Source organism: Hyperolius riggenbachi, chromosome 2, assembly GCF_040937935.1.
Source record: "Hyperolius riggenbachi isolate aHypRig1 chromosome 2, aHypRig1.pri, whole genome shotgun sequence".
In the NCBI taxonomy this organism is placed as follows: Eukaryota; Metazoa; Chordata; class Amphibia; order Anura; family Hyperoliidae; genus Hyperolius; species Hyperolius riggenbachi.
Window position 1 is genome coordinate 181,104,012 of NC_090647.1, and position 22,648 is coordinate 181,126,659.

At 39.6% G+C, this 22,648-nt stretch overlaps 1 protein-coding gene across 5 annotated transcripts in view; it reads right to left on the bottom strand.

Annotated features, from left to right (window-relative positions):
• Window positions 1-1,223: 1,223 nt before the first annotated feature.
• Window positions 1,224-22,648, bottom strand: part of KLF12 (KLF transcription factor 12) — a 252,077-nt gene continuing 230,652 nt past the window's right edge. For all 5 annotated transcript variants that reach the window (XM_068267857.1, XM_068267856.1, XM_068267854.1 and 2 more), the window contains exon 6: window positions 1,224-7,640. In XM_068267857.1, the coding sequence (XP_068123958.1) occupies window positions 7,459-7,640 (182 nt within the window). In that variant the 3' untranslated portion in view covers window positions 1,224-7,458. The remainder of the gene's footprint in view (window positions 7,641-22,648) is intronic.

Below are 22,648 nucleotides of genomic sequence, written 5' to 3' on the forward strand. Positions count from 1 at the left end.
TATATATATATATATATATATATATATATATATATATATATATTAGTCCTGGGTATTGTGGAAAAGTGATAGAAATTATTTTCAGTTTTTAATACTTGTTATGTCTCTAATTGGGAGATTATTCTAAATTTCTTACCCTAAAAGAAACCAGGTAAATCCCTCCAGCAGAGACACAGACTGCAAAAAACAACAACTTTATTAAGAGTAGAGTGGAGAAAGGTTACAACTTCTATGAAGCTGCAATTTGTTATTTCTTATTACCTGCCGCCAGGATCATAAAGGTTCATATTGCAACCCAAAAAACTCTGGGAAAGAAAGTGAGGGGAAATCTCCCCAATGGGAACACAGATAACACTAAAAAGTCAAACAAATTATTACAAAAAAAAAAAAAGGGCTTTTACGTACTCTGACACTGTAAGACGGGGGTATATGTATATACACACTCCAATGAGTTCTGGGTCACCATGAGCTTGCTGGTTAGTCTGTACCTCTCGGTTTACAAGCCCTACTCCATAGAGCCAAATTAATCCATGCCATGCACTGATGAGGATCAAACAATCCGAAACAGTCTGTATGCATGTTGGATTATTATGGCTCTGTACAATTTAACAAGCTGACACATCATTGCATTCCAGCGGTTCTGGAGGTGTGTTTAGCTTCTAAGGGTACAATGGTTAATTTGCATATATTCAGCAGTGGTGCCTGGGAGACATCTCGAGCTCACTCCAACCTGAATTATCGCAAATTCTTTCTGTTTTAGGAAAGCAAATTTTTGTTTTTCTATGTATATGCATGGAAGACTTTACATGATATTGTTTCCCAAACCTTACTGCAGGAGTCCGGGTCAACTGCGCATGCGCGGAAAGTCTGCGCAGAAGACCCAGACTGGACCTGACTGAGCCAATTACCGGGGATGATTGCCACTGAACGGAGGACTGCGGGAGGACGGCGAGGGACACATCCATGCTTATGGGGCTGGAGGAAGCCCCGGGTAAGTGAAAAATCTTTATGTTGGCTCATCTCTGAGTCTCTTTAAAGTGGATCCGAGATAACATTTTTCTCATTGCATAATTATGTTTCTTTCATATAGTTAATAGGGCATTCCTCAAGCCAAATACTTTTTTTTTGTGTTTTAATACCCTAATTCCCTATAAACTAAACAAGCCTTGCCCCCAGCTCCTCCAGCGCCTAAGCACTCTGAGACTCATGTAGCAAGGGCTTATGGGAGCTCAGCCTGGGCAGGAGGAAGTGTTACTAGCCAGAGATTTCAGAGGCAGAGGGGAGGAGGAGGAGTGAAGTTTTAACAGGCTGAATGGTGGAGATGCAGAGCAGCTTGCCTGTGTAATGATCACAAGCAGAACATGACTGCTCTCATTGTATCCCAGGAAGAAATAATCATATACTGTTGAAGCTGTTTGCAGCTAGATTTACTGTGTACACTATCTAAACTTTATCTAAGATATATAGACAAGATGTTTGTTATAGTTAGTTTTTCATATCGGATCTGCTTTAAGCCCCCAAGTCTCCAAAAAAGCAATCGTTATTGAGAAGTATGAGGAAAATGCCACACCTATTTGACTGTACTGGGGATTAAGCTAGAATATTTTTTGCATCATAAAATTCATTGTATCATTATCAGTTGTGTTTCATTTCTGCAGCTCTTTTGTAATTTCACTTCAACACAAACATTTGAAAACAGGACTCAGGCTTCCCCATTGAAATGATCTTTAAAATAATATGTATACAACACTGGATATTTAATATTCAACCAGGTACAACCGTGATTTTTTTTAAACAAACGCACAACCTGAAATAAAATAAACAGTATAAATTCATCTCACATAACAGCATAATACTTCACACATCCTTCATAAAATATTTTTTATAGTTTTTTTCTTTTAATCTGCCATCACCTCCTCTGTTTATTAACAAGGTACTATAATATAGGATGCCATCATACTGTTTCATGCATGAATGATATCAATTGTAAAGCCACCTGAAACCAGTAAATGTGTTTAGGGAACATGCAATCACAGACCTTTTTATTGGAACCTGTAAAGTAAAAAGCAGAAATCGTATACATCCCATGTACCATGTACCAATACACAGAGGCAAATATGTACTATGTTGGTGCAAGATTACATCGTTATTGATTAGCAATAAGCCTAGGTTCTGAACATGTTTTTTTAAAGTGAACCCGAGCTGAGGCTTAGGGCAAAAAGGAACGACTTACCTTAGAAGACGGAAGCCTTGGGATCCTAGAGGCTTCCCAGGTCCTCCACGCTCTTTCCGTCGCTTGATGAAACCCTCAGGGCTAGATCACACTGGGAGCTTTATCGTGATTCGGCGGGCAAAATCTTTAGATTTACCATGATTTGCGCTTGTGATTCCTTTTCAATAGAATGAGAATCACAGCGCCATCATCACCAAAGCGCTGCATGCAGCGTATTTGCCATTGATCACAATCGCAAACACTGCAGTGACAATGTATCCAAAGGGATACATTAGCAGCAGCACTTTGCTGATCGCCGGTGATCAGCAAAGCGCTACAAAAGCGCCAAATGTGAACCAGCCCTCAAGAAGATCCGGGCCATTCTCCTCTTTAAGCACGAGCATGGCTATGCTGCACCTGCATGAGCACAACACCTGCACAGAACAACAGAACTGTTCATGCACAAGCAGCTCCAGCTTAATGTGCAGGTGACGCCATACTTGTAAAGGTGCAGTACAGCCAAAATTGTGCTTGAAGAGGAGTACGGCCCCAATCAGATTTCCAACAAGCCCTTATCGGAAATCTTTGGGGGGGTCCGTGAGTGGCAATGGGGGACCAGAGGACGCTGTGGGAAGCCTTTACAGAATAGAGGCTTCCATCTTCTTAGGTAAGTATTACTTTTTTGACTTGAGCTTCAGCTTGGGTACACTTTAAAGATCTACCTTTGCAAACATTTTTATGGAGAATGCATTTTTTAGCATTCACTAGGCAGTTATTATTGTTGAACTGTGAATTTTAAATATTCGGTAATCACAACCTCAGATTATAATTTACTAATAAATGCCATTGGTTATACTAAAGGTAATGTTTTCCTACAAAGTATCCCTATAAAAATGTCCTCTTCAAATGTATAGGGAAGTATCAAGTGATGTTTTCATGGCTGTGTTATTTATTTATTGGTTTTAGTATTACTGAGCTAGTTTAAAAAAAATGTTTCCAATCAGCAATATATTGATTATAATAATTTAAAATGCACTATTTGCTTCACTTGCTGATTTGGTTTGTAAGAGTTGTATACGGTCACGTAAATTATTGTTCCACTGCAGTATAGTAAAGATAATATTGCATCACAACGAACAATATGGCCTAGTTATTAGCGGCAGGCAAATTTTTTTAACTTATTAGAATTTGCAGACATCTAAAAAAAAATCTAAGCATGGTCCAGGAAAATACTCCGGTTATGCCGTAAGCTCTGGTTAATGTGCCTGTTCCCATCCTGACTATCCAATCAACATCGCCAAAAGTATGCCCAGGAGGCAAAGGTTGAGCAGGTGGTTCCAGCATTTCATAATCTCTGAAAATGTATACTGAAACTACAAATTTTGCAAAAAAAATTTGTTTTCACAGAAGTTTTGTCCAAATCGAAATTGCATTTATCAATGTAAAATTGTTATAGAGAATTTTGTAAGTCCACCTTTACTCATTACCAGCTATCAGAAGATGTGTTTAATGCACCAGTAATGTGATTGTCTTTTCTGACTCACAACATTTTTAACAAAACCAATAGCTGAAGCACCCAAAAATGTATAAATAAATATATATCATTTGTAATAGCAGATCTCTTAAGCAAATTTTTTTTTAAAAACCACAATAAATAAATAAAACACAGCTGCTAAAACTACTATACATTCCCTTTAAGTTGACTGGTCTTTAAAGTCATTAAAGAGGTTAACGCAAACACTCAAACTAGTACTATTAAGTTAAATTCATAATTCGCATTTACGTTTTTTTGCCCACCTGTTTATTTGCTTGTTTTGTATGTTGTGCTTTGTCATTATTTTAAATATGACCTGTATAAAGTGTTCTGAGCTACAGCCAATATCATGTAGAAGGCAATATACTAAACACAAAATCTCAGTGCAATAACATATTCACTTTACACAAGAAACATAAAAATCACCATAGAAAGATCATAACACAATAGAACCAGTACCTAATAGGGTTTGTAAATCAGATTATTTAACATATACAGTAAACCTGTAAAATACAGATTGAAAGGCTTATGTTTATATTTATTTGTGGGCCTTCATAATACCTAGGAGTTTTAGGGTGGTTTGATTAGGGATGCCTGTGGTTGGTAAAATAATCTATGCCAACCTGTAAAGATTGTTTCGGATGACAAATGTGTTTACGGGCCCTTTTGAATCTTCATGCTTTTACTTAGATTCACTGAGTTAACACATGACATCCATTAATGTATATGATATAGAAAGCATGGAGTAAGCTGTACTCAGACTAAAGTAACTGCATCCCCTGCGTGTACAGCATGTAGGACACGAGTATGTAAAGTACACATAGCCAAGCTTATAAGTTAACAGCAATTCCTATAGCCTGTCCTATTACTTTAGAATAATTTTAAAACAAACATACTGTCTTTGCCAGTGCAAAAATGAAATATTCATATTGCTTGGTAATTAACTACTATACAGGGCAATTAAGAATCAATTAATGCAGTAATACAGTTTAAGGTAATGCCAAACAATACATTTTAGGATGTGATATGCTAAAGTGTTAACTTCAGCCAAAGCTTCTTTTGGATAGGGTACAGATAGATTTTTATAGTTTCATTACTAGGTCTCATTAACAAAGTGACGTGGCAGGACGTGAGGGAATCTGTCAGTTGGGGATGGCATAAAAGACAAGGGCCCATATGCAATTACCATTTGGAGTTTTCTCCAAGTTGACATTTTCACACCTTATCATAACATCCCTTTTAAGCCACCAAAAAGCAAGAAAATACTCAAAATAATTTTGATAATACTTTTTCTTTACGTTTTGGTACTTTTTAGTTTACAAAATGCTGAAAAGTTATTTTAAAAAGAAGATGAAAAGGTATCTCCTAGGTGAAAACTCAGGTGAAAAAGTTAATTGCATATGGGCCCAGGAATCTTTTCACTTCACAATACTAAAAACATTCTCATAGCTCCCTGTGCCCCCATCAGATAAATGACCTCACTTCCTCTAGCTACCACAATAGCAAATGTAAGAATACAGATCTAACCCAGATCTAAGCCACTCTACCTATAACAACTGGAAAACAATGAGGTGGAGATCAACATTAAATGTTCAAGCATTTCATTTAACTAGTATTGTTCATATTCTATGTGTCATTAATGTGCTTAGATCTCATATTGCTTGGTTACTAATACAAAACAAAGGTAGTGCGGACACTCACACTTATGACAATGACAGGCTATAGAGCAGCAACACATTTAGCCGATGGGGGACTACCAAAGCAGTAGTCTTACGCAGCCATTACTTAACACGGGGAGAAGGAGTAAGGGATGGGTTTTTCAAACTTAGCTTTGCTAAGATAACTCCTGTATTAACACAACGACACTCTACCTGTGCTACTGATGGACTGATGGACTTTACTGCATAACCGAACAAAATGTAACCCTTTAGCAGCCAATTTATTTAGAGGCTTGCAAATGCTCCAGGCCAATTTATTTTTGCACATTTTTTTTAAATTTCTTCTTTGTTAGATTTCCTAGACTCTAATTGTTACTGCTGTAATGTGTATTTATGGCTACTTGTCACTAGGGGGCAGTGTGAGACAACAATAGAGGACTTCTGCTTTCAGTTTCTGAGTTTTTTGTTAGCAGAGAGAGATCAAAGCATTCCAAGATAATTACAGCGCAACGAGTTCTACCAACTGAGGTCAAAAGCAGTGCACTTATCTCAAATGAGATAACTCTATTGAAGCTGCTAATGGGTTAATTCAAATATGCATAGGATAGCAGGTGACTTTGCAGTCCTCAGCACCATAGGCAATGCCTCACCTCACTCACTGAAAAACCCTGCCCATAATATGCCTCTGCTGTTGCTGGTGTGTTGGGAAAGGGGGGCAAATGTTTTTATAGATAACACAACCTCCTAGTTTTGCCCATATACATTGCACATTGCTTCACAGTACAAAGCTGGTGAATGTTCCCTTATGTATACCTGGGAAGCTTGTGGTCTATGGTACAAAGTTAAGCTATGCTTAATTTTGTAACGTTTGTATCCAAAAGAAAAGTTAATGTTCTGAAAATATCAGTATTCACATTATTTAGTACAATTAATACTACATTTTTGTTCTGTTATCTTTTACCTTGTGCAGCCTTTACATTAGAACATTGTTGGGTTTTGAAATATAATATAGCATACTTTGACAAAGGCCTCCTGTGACTTGGTAAAAAATGCAGTTTAAACACTTGATCTATAGTAAATCCATATAAGACAGTCATTATTGCTCTTTAGCAGCAAGAAGTGCAACCGTTCCAGTTTGTGCTATCTGATTGCCCCATAATCTCTAAACAGGAACCTGAAACTCCACTACTGACCGGTAAGCTTGTAATACTTTAAGGAGTATTACACAGGTGTGAAAATAGAATACTGAGCGCTGTACAATTGTTTTGGATTTGGGATGCACAAAAATGGGGAAATATAAGAAGGCTTTAGGCAAGGCCAAGTCATTTCACAAACACAAACAGTACTTCACTTAAAATACCGGCCAATATACTTTCACAAACAACAAAGAAAGTGAAAATAAAAAAAAAATCTGAATACTCAAAGAAAGAGTATGATATTTGTATTATCCATTATAATCTTATATGCCTGCTCCACTGGATGGAAATTATGAGCGACGTCTCATGACCATCGTGGTTATTGCAAAAATCCCAGGTTCTGTAAATGGACAGTTGCTGTCAGTTTTTCCTATATAAGTAACTGCAGTTACTCGTACTCACATGGGTTGTTTTCATTGTTTCACTGTTGCTTTAAAAAAAAAATCCAAGCAGTCAACAAAAAAAAGATAATCAATAATTCAATTTGTTTTCCAAGATTTCCAAAACAATCTATGATACATTATTTCTGAAAACTAGGAGCAACTTTTGCAAAAATTAATCCCAGTAGGAGGAAAATGTACAATAGGACCTTTTAAATTGTTTCTAGCTGAGGCCTGGAAAAAGTGCCTTCATCCTCAGTGTGAAAGTCTTCTGATCCGAGGTATGGACGGGGACCGGACAACCCAAGCCTTGAGTAGACTAGATTCTTTAGAAACCCAAGTAGCCTTCTGTGTAATTCCTTCACTTTGGATCTCATGTAGGCTTCCTTCCTGTAACACTGTGGGTGGGATTCAGCCCTGCTGAATGAATTCTGAAGAAAAGAACCAGCTTTTCTAAATGCCCAGATGGGTAGTGGACTCAAACCAGCATGTGTCTCCGACGGTGTAATGCTAAGTGGTCTGAACGAGAGAAGCTGCGATCACAGTCTGCACATTTGAATGGCTTCACTCCTGTATGTTTGCGGTAATGCCGAGTTAGTTCATCTGAGCGTGCAAACTTCCAGGTGCATCCTTCCCAAGTACACATGTATGGTTTCTCTCCTTTGCAAAGGGAAAAAGAAAACAAAATATATTATTTGCATGTGGCACAAACATGAAGAGCACACCATGCTTTAAAGAGAAACCGTAACCAAGAAATGTACTTCATCCCAATCAGTAGCTGATACCCCCTTTCCCATGAAAAATCTATTCCTTTTCTCAAACAGATAATCAGGGGGCTCTGTATGGCTGATTTTGTGGGGAACCCCCTCCCACAGTCCGATGTCAGGGCCTCACAGCTCTGAGGTCCTGACATCACACTGTGGGAGCCTTGTTGAACTGTGGGAAATAACATCTGTTTCCAACTGTTAACTAAAAAGCAAGCAGCATCTCCTTCCAGTGACATCACTTGCCAGCAGTAAAAATGTCACCATGTGATAAATGCCAGAATGTAATTCAGGGAGAGGAAATATTTTACAATGGGCAAACACTGACTAAATCATTTATACATAATTATTGTAAAAATGAAGCACTTTTTTATTACATTATTTTCACTGGAATTCCTCTTTAAGGGCTGGTGCACACCGGGCGGCTTTTTGGGCGTTTTCAGATCCGCTTGCGGCTGCGGATCTGCTTGGTCAATGTATCTCAATGGGGTGGTGCACACCAGAGCGGGAGGCGTTTTGCGGAAACGAAAAATGCCTGGGTGAGGCATTTTTTGGATTGCGGATGCGTTTCTGCCTCAATGTTAAGTATAGGAAAAACGCAAACCGCTCTGAAAAACGGCACTTCAGAGCGGTTTTGCAGGCGTTTTTGTTACAGAAGCTGTTCAGTAACAGCTTTACTGTAACAATATATGAAATCTACTATACTGAAAACCGCAGCAGCAATCCGCAAAACGCTAGCAAAACGCCTCATAAAAATAAAAAATAGCGTTTAAAAATCTGCTAGCGTTTTGCGGATCTGCTAGCGGGTTTTGGTGTGCACCAGCCCTAAAGGAAGCCCACAATGTTAGGAATACGAAAACTGCCTCATTGTCATGCTGATCTTTTGGCATCAGAATGGTGTGCTTTAACAATGAACTTGAGCACCTTATAGATGTTACAGCAAGCTTACTGAAGTCTGGCCACTTCGGGATCTGAACATGCAATGTGAGAAGTGGCTGGCTGATGTGACAAAGAAGTGCAAAGAAGCCCGTAGGTAACCTACGTTTTTGGGCTTTGGCCGGCTAAAACACAAAATGGCAGCCCCTCATCAGCCAAGTCCTGAAGGTGCCTATCCTGAAGTGGCAGTTGTAAGAGCCAGGCCAGCTGAGACAAAGAGCAGAGGATGTGCAGAGCAAAGACCGGAAGGGAACAGAGGTGACCTTATCTGCTATATCAGCCTGCTGCAGCGCCAGTCGTCCTTCCATCCCCTTCACCATGTCTTCCCCTCTGCACCTGACTTTCTTCCGATTATTTCTATGGCTAACACCCTTCCCCCTAGTTGTGATTTGGTGTCTTCCAGCATGGGCTCTGGATGTGGAGAGGAGCAGGAGGAAGTCCCCTAGTTCAATACCAGTTCATCCTCCCATTTTTATTAGTAATAGTATCATAAGAGTGTGATATTTATTTATTTATTTAAGTATTTATATAGTGCCGACATATTACGCAGCGCTGTACAGAGTATATTGTCACAATTGCTCACAATCTAGTCCCTATCATAGTCATACAGTGGGTTGCAAAAGTATTCGGCCCCCTTGAAGTTTTCCACATTTTGTCATATTACTGCCACAAACATGAATCAATTTTATTGGAATTCCACATGAAAGACCAACACAAAGTGGTGTACATGTGAGAAGTGGAACGAAAATCATACATGATTCCAAGCATTTTTTACAAATAAATAACTGCAAAGTGGTGTGTGCATAATTATTCGGCCCCCTTTGATCTGAGTGCAGTCAGTTGCCTATAGACATTGCCTATAACACCGTAATGTCCAAAGAACACACAAGACAGGTCAGGGATCAAGTTATTGAGAAATTTAAAGCGGGCTTAGGCTACAAAAAGATTTCCAAAGCCTTGAACATCCCACGGAGCTCTGTTCAAGCAATCATTTAGAAATGGAAGGAGTATGGCACAACTGTAAACCTACCAAGACAAGGCCATCCACCTAAATTCACAGGCCGAACAAGGAGAGCGCTGATCAGAAATGCAGTCAAGAGGCCCATGGTGACTCTGGACGAGCTGCAGAGATCTACAGCTCAGGTGGGAGACTCTGTCCATAGGACAACTATTAGTCATGCACTGTACAAAGTTGGCCTTTATGGAAGAGTTTAAAAACACACGATTGGTTTGCACGATGGCCAGGGGCCCCGGACTTCTCTCACTGGCCGGGGCCCCGAGGCCAATATGCGATACCTGGAGGGGAGTGCAGGTGGGTCTGGACCTTTATGGAAGAGTGGCAAGAAGAAAGGCATTGTTAACAGAAAGCATAAGAAGTCCTGTTTGCAGTTTGCCACAAGCCATGTGGGGGACACAGCAAACATGTGGAAGAAGGTGCTCTGGTCAGATGAGACCAACATGGAACTTTTTGACCAAAATGCAAAACGCTATGTGTGGCGGAAAACTAACACTGCACATCACTCTGAACACACCATCCCCACTGTCAAATATGGTGGTGGCAGCATCATGCTCGGGGGGTGCATCTCTTCAGCAGGGACAGGGAAGCTGGTCAGAGTTGATGGGAAGATGGATGGAGCCAAATACAGGGCAAACTTGGAAGAAAACCTCTTGGAGTCTGCAAAAGACTTGAGACTGGGGCGGAGGTTCACCTTCCAGCAGGACAATGACCCTAAACATAAAGACAGGGCAACAATGGAATGGTTTAAAACAAAACATATCTATGTGTTAGAATGGCCCAGTCAAAGTCCAGATCTAAATCCAATCGAGAATCTGTGGCAAGATCTGAAAACTGCTGTTCACAAACGCTGTCCATCTAATCTGACTGAGCTGGAGCGGTTTTGCAAAGAAGAATGGGCAAGGATTTCAGTCTCTAGATGTGCAAAGCTGGTAGAGACATACCCTAAAAGACTGGCAGCTGTAATTGCAGCAAAAGGTGGTTCTACAAAGTATTGACTCAGGGGGCCGAATAATTACGCACACCCCACTTTGCAGTTATTTATTTGTAAAAAATGTTTGGAATGATTTATGATTTTCGATCCACTTCTCACATGTACACCACTTTGTATTGGTCTTTCACGTGGAATTCCAATAAAATGTATGCATGTTTGTGGCAGTAATGTGACAAAATGTGGAAAACTTCAAGGGGGCTGAATACTTTTGCAACCCACTGTATGTATGTATCATGTAGTGCATGTATGGTCTAGTGCCAATTTTTTTGGGGAAAGCCAATTAACTTATCTGTGTGTTTTTGGGATGTGGGAGGAAACCGGAGTGCCCGGAGAAAACCCACACAGACATGGGGAGAACATACAAACTTCTTGCAGATGTTGACCTGGCTGGGATTCGAACCGGGGGCCCAGCACTTTAATATTAGTTAGCAATGCACAATGTTTTGTAAGCTGCGTGTCTGTACTTTTGCCTGTCTGGCAGGTTGCATCAAGTTGCTCTTTATTAACTCGGTAGCTCCTTCCCCAACACAAAGCACATCACCTGACCCAGAACATATCCTCCATTTGCTGAGACAGATCAACTCGTTATGGCCAGCAGTGCAACTATGGTTCAGCAGTTCCTCCTTGTTCCCTGTGTAGGAAAGCAATAGACCCTTCCCACACTTTCCTGGTGGCTCACAAAGTGCTGTTTAGCAAGCAGCTTTCAACATTCACACAGGAAGACAGTTTTGCAAACCCAGCAAGCTAAATTATAAAAATTTAATAATGCAAAAATGATTTATGTGCTATGCAAAAAACTATGTACATTGCAAATCACGTTTCACACGACAATATGCATTAAAAAATGAGCCTAAACTAGTGCCTTAAATGCATTTGTATCACAAAGACCAAACTCTTGAGGATACATTTGTATGTGGTGTGGCTAACTTAACCTTTTAGCAGCAGGGCCGATTTTTTTCTGCTGCTGGGGAAGTGCGCCTTCCTCAGCCTGGCAGGCTAGGCAGGGTATGCAGAGTCGCGCAGGGAGCGCTTATAGTTTGAAGTTGGTAATGGGTTAAAGAGTTAGGCTTTGTTCACATCTAAAATCGCAATCGCTGACACCAGCGATTTGCGATTTCATTGGGCAATTTTTTTTTAAAGCGCTTTCCTAAGCGCTTTTGCAAAGCGCTTTTGCTTTTTTTCACTTCCTGATGCAAGTCAGGAAGTGAACCCTTTGATCTGGAAATGAATAACTACAATGTATTTATTCATCAAATCGCTGGGCAAATAACTATACAAAGCACTTTTTCAGGCGCTTTGCGATTTCCCTATACCTTCTATTGAGCAAAAATGCTCAGAAAATGGTACAGGCAGCGCTTTGCTGAGCAGATCGGAAACAAAGCGCTCAGATGAGAACACTCTCATAAGGAATCATTGCACTAACTTTTTAGGGCGATTTTCAAAATCGCATGGCGCTTAAAAAAAGGACAAAAACGCCCTAGGTGTGAACGAGCCCTAAATGTATTAGCGTCCAAGAGACTCTTTCACTGTATTGGAGGAAGTAAGTTTAATCTAATAATATTATTATTATTATTGGAATTAGCATCATCTGAAAAATACAACATAAATAATGGTGGGCATCACACATATAACTCAGGCATAATAAATCATTACAAACGTCAATGGCAAATACTGTATATACCAATGCATTTCATTGAGGAAGAACATTGACAGAAAATATAGGAAACAATAAAGGGGAGGGCCCTGCCACTTAAATGTTACGGACGGATTTTTAACACTACATCTTCTGAGAACAAACTGCCTTTATCTTCAGACTCAATAAAGAGTTTATGGAAGCCGTGATAAGATCAAGGATCATAACTACTCTCTTTCATTTACCATGGCATGTAACAATGAATGCTCCTTGTCTGATATACTGGATATATTCTGCACTGAGACAACATTTATTGGAACAATTACAATGCACACTGAATAGTTTTGTAGTGCTGTGTACTTTTATTATAGGTCGTTTATGGTGGCACTACAAGAGTACTCTACCACCCAATATTACAAACATCCTGATACCAAGCTGAAAAAAAAATATATATATAACATTTAACATTTGGAGTTGTTTTAAAGTTCTGTTCTCTAAAATTATATACTGGCTCTTTAATTGGTCAAAGTAGCTCTTGAAAGCTAGAGTGCCTGTTTAAGAAATACCCAACACCAGTCCTAATGCCACCTTCCAGCTAACATCTGTACCTACAAGTCACCATGTAACATAACTCCTTATACTTCTACTCCTAGAGATGCTGTATTTCATTATATTGAGGAGAGAAGCATTGTTTTGTGCACCCTGTGTGTGGCCAGTCCTGCTCCTCAAATGTATGTTCCTGCCAAGCATATCTAAACCAGACAGGAAAAAAACTAATCTGAAAAAGATAAAGAGACTATTTATTAGTTTTGCTCCTTGTGAATGTTTTTTTTTCTTTTTTTTGTAACCTGTTTTATGTATTTCCCAACATTTTTATTGCAGCGGTTAGAAAGGGTTAACACTGGCTATTATCATCTATTTATTACCTTTGAACACGCACAGGATGCCTATTGCAATGACTGTATTTCACAATGTAGCTGAAAAACACACTAAGATTTCTGAATGGGGAGTTTTACATGTGAAACCATGAAATGCGTTGGAACAGAACAAAAAATTTGGGCCACACCCTCCAAACCTTCATCAGTTTCAATTTCACTTCTTTTTACTTGGTATACTTACAGACTGGTATATATGATTAATCGTGAACCAAAGTAAAATAGGATGGTGTTTGGCACTTCCCAATAAACAATTAAGCTGTGAGGAAAGTGAGCAACACAGCGCAAATTCCAATCGTAGCCCTGCAAAGCTCTGCCTAAAAAATGGCAAAAGTCACAAAGACGTGTGCTCCGCTGGTACTGGAAGGGAGTACACCAGTATACTTAATAGATCGAGGAAAAAGTCTTAAGCGTGCACCTTCCATCTTGCAAATGTAATGATTTCAAAGTGACAGCCAAAATTTCGTAGCAGCAGGCATCGGTGACACATCAAAACAATTCCTGGTATCACATAACCTTGGTGTGAGACACCTCTTACGTGTCCGTGGAAGCGGGGTCTACGATGCTGGAGGTGGGTGTAGGCACTGAGCAGTGGGGCAAACCTTCATTTGTTTCAATTTCACTTATTTTTACTTGGTATACTTATAGACTGGTATATATGATTAATGACTAGCTGGGAGGTCCAATAGACCTCTCCAGTGACTGCACTGTGTTAATATTTTTTTGAAGCCCGCCACCAACTAAAATATTAATTTTAGTTTTGAATACTGGAGAAAATGGTGCTGTTTGTCTATCCAGATGAATCTTCCTCTTTTCAATTCCGACGCAAAGTGGATAAGTCTCCCTAACAGGAATGGTAGTAGCAACATATTTTTGAGTTAGAGTTAAAAATCAGAGTTAGAATCTTTATTGCTGTCTTTTATATATTATCCCTGTCATCAAGTTCATGTTAAAGCCATGAGGGACCCAGCCATAGGAAGCAGGTTACATTCTCCTTTACATGGCAGTTGACAGCAGGAGTAGCCTAAAAGAAGACCCTTACTCGCACTTACCCTTACTCGAATCAAAACTATTAAAACATATAAAATATGACAGGTGAGGGTTACATCCTTATCCGTATAGTCACTAAATTACATTCAATTCGAGGTTGCCAATGTGCAGTGTAACTGTGTGTTGGGTGCATGCTGCAATTATGCTATTTGCATAACTGGTGGTACCCAGTTTAATGCAACATAAAATTTAACAGATAACAGACCACTTAGAGAATGAAGCTAAGAGTGCCAAAAAAACCTGTACAAAATCAAAGGCTTTAACCAAAGGCAAATCCAAAAGCAATTCTTTACGGCCCTGTGCTCCAGTATGAACCACAGAAAGTTAAGGAGAAAAGGGGAGATCTATAATAAGGTGCACAGGTGCTCCTGACAAAGTGTTCACTGCGTGTAAATATTATGTAATTATTTCTAGATTTTCTATCAAGGATGGGCTGATTTCATCATGAGTAATGTGGTTTTGTTTCACTAAATGCCAGGCCTGGAGTTTTTACTAGTGCATAATGTACTGTTTTTGATTACTGGCTGTGATTATAAGATATAGTAAGACATTGACTAGCAATTGCTGGTGAACCTTAATTTGCTTCTGGCACCAACTTATGGAAGGTAACAATAAGTCTTCAGACTTCAGTAACCAGCCACTATGCTTCACCAGTGTCATGTTTACATACGTTTGTACTAACGGTTCTGACGGTGGCTACTTTAGATACATTTTAATAACCAATTTTTGATATAATAAATGTTTGTAAACACACTGCAATGCTTATGCTAATGAATATACAGCGTGCCTATGGTGATGCATGATTAAAACTGGGATCCCCTTAAAGCGGACCTGAACTTAGTACTTTTTCTCTGCTCTAAAAGATGAGCAATGGTATAATAACCTTTAAAGAAAAAAAAAATGATTTGTTTCAGCTGATACAAATCATGCATTAAATCTGCGTTGTGTCTACTTCCTGCTTTCATGGAAGCAGACATATTGTTAACATCCTGTGTTTACCAATTAACTTCTCTGCCATGGCAGTCAGCTGATGCAGGGGAGAGATCAAATTAAACTTGTGCTTAGCCACAAATGAGGGGGAATTACACAGGCTAAACTCTCTAAATACATACAGGGTGCATTTCTCTATGTTTTCCTTCTGTCCCGTTCAAGAGTTCAGGTACACTTTAAAAGTTATAATTCTTTGACTGCGAGGAATAAAACCTGCCTGTTTATGTCCTGAGTCACACTGTGCACAAATAACCAGATTACTTGAAGTCATTCTCCTCATTTAACATGGATAAATGATAAAGCTGTTCTCAAGGCAATCATAAAGTATAATATGAGATTCCTTATGTCATCCCAAATACTCTTTTATAGTAATCCATAAAAGACAAAAGACGTAGTCAAAACTCTTCACAAAGCCACAGTCTTGTACAATAAAAGTTTGGTTTCGGTTGCATTAAACACTTTAGCTTTGTTTAACATATGTGTGGTTACTGTGCAATAAAAGCAAGGCAAACACTGGCTGTTCCTTTCGACCTGTCTCAGCACGGAAGTATACAACTCAAATGCCTTTTAAAAACTATAATGCCGACCGACCAGCATAAATGCTACAGCTAACCTTAATCTGGCAGCAGCTTTTAGGCACAAACACAGCACAAAGACATTCCCAGGGTAATCCAGGCTCGCCACAATGGGGAAAGATAATATTTTTAACATGAAGTAGCTCTACAGATCTCCCACATCTAAAATGATTGGCACAGTGTAATGATGTTCTAAGTAGCAAAACCCAGTCGCTCACAAGGATTTGGCTCTTGGGCAGGGAGTCTCATGCATACAGCGCATAGAAACAATGTTAATTACCTTTTGGGTTCATGCCTAAAAATATGCAATCACAGAAATGTACAGAAATACCTGCAGGTCAAAAGACTATCATGTAATTATCAAACTTTAGAAATTAATGATGAAGAGGAGAAAAGATGGCTTTTTTCAACAAGCAGTGCAGGATATGTTTTGGTACACGTGCTTCAAACTTTAATTAAGAACACAGAATATTAATGATTTATGCCACAGCATTTTAGTACAGGAATGTTTTTTTTTTCCACTGTAAAATCCAACCCCTCTGGCACCCTACCTCTTGTACTTCCCTGTCAAGCTACAGTAGAGTTCAAGAAGCATTGTGATGGGGTTGTTAACAGCAGCTGTGTGGCCTTTTAGGCTAGGTTCACAGTGCTCAGTTGCGTTGCAGAAAAACTCTGCATGTCAACTCACAGCCCATACAATTCTATGGGGCTGTTCACAGTAATGGGTTGCGCTACTCTAACTTGCTGCATACAGGCTTTGCATTTAAGTCTATGTCCAGTCTCAGTTCACACACATTTTAACACCTGCGTTATTCAACTGACCACTGTGAATCCAGCCTTAGGCTAGGTTAACAGTGGGCAGTTGCATAAAGCACGCATTATTATGACCGTGAACTACAATGGAGTCTGGGCAATGACTATAATACAAAACCTGCATGCAGCAAGTTAGAATAACGCAATCAGTTACAACACAGTAGTATGGGCAGTGAGTTGACATGCAGAATTATTCAGAAACACAACTCAGCACTGTGAACTAGACCTTAAACAATAAGCTATACACTTATAAACCTGATAACTGGACCAATGCTCAGCAAAACAAAATGCAAATGTTACATTCTATAGTGCATGTGTGGCAATCTTTCTTCCTTTTTGATGCTTACATATCCAAGAACATAATGTCTGCTGTCCATCCTAGTCACACCTCGCTACCTTACTGATCAGGAGCCCCACCTGTGACCATAGGCAGGGGTTCCTTATCATACTGGGAAGGAAGGAAGGAAAAGGAAGGAAGGAAGGAAGGAAAGAAAGAAAGAAAGAAAGAAAGAAAGAAAGAAAGAAAGAAAGAAAGAAAGAAAGAAAGAAAGAAAGAAAGAAAGAAAGAAAGAAAGAAAGAAAGAAAGAAAAAAGAATCACAGAAGAATGAAAGAAAAAAGAATCACAGAAGAATTAACCAAGATTTAAAGAAGAGAGATAAAATATAGATATGAAATTACCAGAACAAGAAAGAAGCATACAGAAGGAGGACAGAGGTGAAGAGAGAACTATACAGCCCATATTTAATTCACCTTTTCTCCTAATTTTTCTCTGTGATCTTTTCACAAATTGTCAGTCAAATACATTTTAAGCCTTTAGTAAGCAAGAAGATCCTCAGAATAATGTTGACAGTACTTTTTCACCTACTTGTTGGTGCTTTTCCAATTGCAGAGTGCTGAAAAGTTATTTTAAGCACAATATAAAGTATTTCCTAGGAGAAAACTCAGGAGAAAAGTGAATTGAATAAAGGCCTACGGCTGCGATGAAAGAAGTCTACAAGTGACAAAAGAAACATGCAGAAGAAGATTTTTTTGTTCATAATTTTACAAAAATATTTTTGTACTATATCAATTTCTAATAACAGTTTGTTTTTGTAACACTTTAATAAATAGGAAGAAGGTAAAAATTACCCCTTTTACCCATTTACCTGACAGGGGTTAGACATCTATTTGTTCTCTTACTATTAAAGGGAGCTTCCAGATTCCACCATAAGTTTACCCCCCCCCCTCCCTTTTCCCCCTGGCCTACCCCCAGATGTGTGGAAGTTGTCTACCCCCACCTTCTCCAGAAAGTGGATGAACAGCCTAACATTGGGCAAGGGTACTCTACTTTGGCATTCCCCAGCTTTACAGAGTATCTACTAATGTGAGCTGGTATTAATCAGGGGTGGGAGACCCATGCCCATAAGCTCAGAGTTCCCTGAAAACGTCCAGCCTAGCTGGGGAAAATAGCACACTGTTTAACCACTTCAGGATTCTGCGTACGCTTAAGTACGCCCCTGAATCCTGAAGTGGATTCCATGGAAACGTTCCATGTCAGTTCACGGAGGGTGTGATCGCGGCTCGCAGGGTAAATGTAAACCCATGGGGAAGATCTTCCCCGGTGTTTACATATATACGGCGCTGCTGCGCAGCAGCGCCGTAGAGGAGATCGGCGATCCCCGGCCTCTGATTGGCCGGGGATCGCCGGCATCTGATAGGCTAAAGCCTATCCCTCACAGGGGGAGGGAGAGGGAGGGAAGGAGGCCAGGAAGCGCTGCGGAGGGGGGCTTTGAAGAGCCCCCCCCCCCCGCAAGCAGCCGGCGGCGATCAGACCCCCCCCCAGCAGGACATCCCCCTAGTGGGGAAAAAAGGGGGGAAGTCTGATCGGCCTGGCTGCTATCTGATCAGTGCTGCGGGCTGGAGAGCCCACGCAGCACCGATCAGCAAAAAACCACGTGGTACATAAGTGGTTAAAATTGTATCAGATGAGAATAGCAAAGATCATCATAATAATGTGAGGAAAATTCCACTTGTCTTCATTTAGTAAATCATCCTGAATGGGTTAACAGCTGCTAAGTCTACTTAATATGAAAACTGAAATGAGTCAATGTGTTGTAATTTGCCTTTCAGTTATAAAAACATTGCTAATGGAGCTTTTATAAGAGCTGAAGTAGAAGTCAATGCAGTGCCAGCATTTTATCCTTCTAACATATTGTGGTTATTTTTTTTTTTTTATAATTGAGTTTTTTTCTGACTGAACAGGGAGAAAAGTCTTTGAATGGCATGGCATACCCAGCTTCTAGTGTCATTAAGTCCTCAGAAGCAATAGCAGCATTCATAAAAATTATTTTTCAGCCCTTGATGATTTATTTTACATATATTTAGGTCTGTTCAAATAAACCAAATTCAGTCTGCATGTCACAGGAATGTTATGCACTGCTAAAGAGAAACCTACAATGTCATATAAAGCTGGGAATTCGCGGTTTGTTTCTGTCGTGCGTTTCTGCTCTCGATCGTTTTTGCAGCTCGATTCTGCAGTCGATTCTCTTATATTCTGCTCATTTTCTTATCTTTTTCCATTCACTTCTATCAGAAAACGAGCGGCCAAAGAATCGAAAGGGAGATCAGACATGTCGGAAATTATCTATCGAACCATCTAATCAGCTACAAAACGAACCGTGTATTCCCAGCATAATGCAGATGGCTGTATGTCTTTATCATAAAAGTGTCCTGCAGATTATGTTTTCTCATCTTATCTACAAAATACCTTTTCAGAAAGCTGCTAAAGGCAATGCAAACATTAAACTTGGTTAATTTTGGAACGGTTTCTTTTGAGCACATTTTTGTTTTACGGGGTGCGTGTAATGGGTTGAACTGGTGTTTTACTTGTAAGGTGCAAACATGCCTCCTGTGAGAAAAAAAAAAGAGTCTTGCTGTATAAGAAAAACAATCATAAGCTAATAGCACATTTAATGAATGCTATTTAAACCGCTAAAAGATCTTTTCTTGTTATCCTAGATATTTTGTCATCGGCACTTGGTTCCTGAACTGTCATCTGAGGGGAGGGATGGAGCTCCAGTCTCTTTTGGTGAAAACCACCAAAGGTGTGTACGTAAACATGTACTATGGCAGGCTTGTGCTGCACTGTGACAGTAGACACACTTCCATCTGTGGCACGACCCCTTTTGTTCACAGCTGCTCAGATGAGTCCAAAATCGTGTACGGTGTAACATTGCATACCGTCACTGCAACAGATGCAATAGACACCCAAAACAACAGACATGTTGCAGTATGTCTAAACGGATCCTATGTTTAACCTCTCTGCGACTGCCTAACACAGGATGACGGCCGCAGAGTAGCTCTCTCATTCCTCAGACACGCCATATAGCAAGGAGCAAGATTAGTCGTGAGCTTGCACTCATGTCTTTGTAAACAAATGGCCATCCGCCTGCCAGTGGCTAATTAGCGCTGGCAGGCTCTAAATTGCATTTATTAGATAAATAAATATTTATATAGCACTTACATCTTGTGCAGTGCTACCTGCCATAGTCATATTTTTTTGCCTAGTGTAGGGCTAATTTTGGGGGGAAGGTGGGAGGGAGGGTGGACATATAAAAATGTAGGGCTTTTTTTAAATTAATAATAAAAAAAAAAATCGCAGCAGCAATCACATAGCACCAAAAGAAACCTCCATCGGTTAGAAGAAAAGGGGGTAAAATTCATTCATATGACATTGTGAAGTGCTGATTTGTAAATAATGGTCTGGTTACTATGGGGGTATAAACCTCTGGTCTTCAAGTGGTTAACATAGGTCCATCGAACATGACGATATGTCTTCTAATGCGTTTTGGCCTTTCCCATGAAATTAATCTTTTTGAGTTTTGAGTTGTAGTGTGAACCTAGCCTTGAAGAGGTACTATGGTCTATTTCCTAAAAGATAAAAGCACTGACATAATACAATTAAAAACCCATTAGATAAATATAAATCATTATTAAAAGCAATAAAAAAGACCAGCAGTTTTTTTTAATCACCTAATCATTACCAATGGCAAAATCACTTCCTGACAAACTGTGACTGAGTAGTGGTACATTCTCTCACAGGGGAGGATACAGTATATGCAGCTCCCACGGAAACATCAGTGGAAATAGCACCCTTCAAAGTTAACTACGCTTCCCCTACAGCAGTATAGCACCTCTGTTTCCCCATCCCACAACTTACATGGCCAGCCACAGAAAGCTCTGTCTCTCAAATCAATCTCATGTATATTGTTCATGTGCCAGCTTCTGGCATGTGCAATACACATCAGATTGATGTGAGAGATGGATTTGTCAGTGTCTGGACCGGTGGGTGGAATTCAGCCAAAGTTTGTCAGGAAGTGAATTCTTAAAAATTAATGCTGGCAACGTTATTGCTTTCATGTTTTTAATAAATATTTATACATGGTAATACATGGCTGCAATCTTTATATAGTAGGGGAAAGTCAGCCACACACCTTATTGATAGGGTTGGCTTACAATTAGCACTCTCCTGGCCCATTTTACAGATTGTTCAGAAGTGGACCAAAAGATATAGAGACTGGACCTATGCTTTACTGTGATTTCTGCATTTATAATTAAGGGCCTCCTGATTGCTGCATTTGTCATTTTAAGTTCATGATTGCTGCATTTGCCATTTGGGGCCTGATGGTTGCTAGATTTGTTTTTTGGGGGGCCTCATGATTAATGCATTTGTCATTTGAAGACTCGCGGTTGCTATATTTGAGGCCTCACGGTTTTTGAATTTGTCATTTAAGCTCTCATGATTACTGCATTTGTCCTTTGAGGCATATGATTGCCACACTTGTCATTTGGGGCCTCAAAATTGTTGAAATTCTAATTTGAGGCCTCATGATTGCTGCATTTATCAGACCTCATGGTAGCTGCATTTGTCATTTGAAGCCTCATGATTGTAGAATTTGTTATCTAAGGTCTCATGATTGCTGCGTTTGTTATTTTAAGCTTGAGGGCTGGTTTACACTGAATCAGTTGCTGTCCATTATAGCTGAACGAACAAAATGATGTACTGCCAAGGGAAGAAAATGAAAATGTGTAAGTTTCCCTATGGCTCAGTTCAAATCTATGCATTTAATAACAAGGTATTTCACAATATACTGCTGCAGAACAACTGATCAGTTAAAAAGCATCAGCTTTTCAGCATTCTGTATAAACCAGCCCTCACAGTTGTTGCATTTGTCATTTGAGGCCTCAGGATTGTTGAATTTTTCATTTGAGACCTCATTGTTGCCGCATTTGTCGTTTGGGGCCTCATGATTGCTGCATTTGGGGTCTCATGATTTTTGCATTTTTTATTTGGGGTCTCATGATTGCTGCATTTGTCACTTGGGGTCTCATAATTGCTGACCTTTTCATTTGAGGCCCCATGATTGCTGCTTTTGTCATTTGGCTTCTCATGGTTACTGCATTAGTTATTTGAGGCAACAAGATTGCTGAATTTGTCATATGGAAGCCTCACAACTGTTGCATTTTCCATTTGGAGCCTCATGATTGCTGCATTTGTCATATGAGGCGTCATGTTTGCTGCATTTAATGGGGGCCTCATGATTTTTGTTCAAAGTAACAAAATAAAAAGAGATTAACTGGAAGGCGGGTAACATTTGTTCAATGCACTTTTAGTATTGTAACAGATAATTGCTGGGGAAGTTTTTTATCATGTCATGTGCCAAAGTGGGCCACACCAGCTACCTATTGGTTTTACCCTTTTGGTCCCTAAAAAAAAATCTGAAGCTGAAGCCGCCACTGGCCTACTTAAAAAGCAGCTCTAAAAATGGGAACAGTCAGTTTGCATTATTAACACAAAAAATGCTGGCACCCTATTTACAATCATAAGCCCATTCCAATGGGGAGCCAATAGCTCAGAGCAGTGCAGTTAAACATGTCAAAACAAAATCGAGCTGCTATATACATTGATTTTTTTATTGTGTG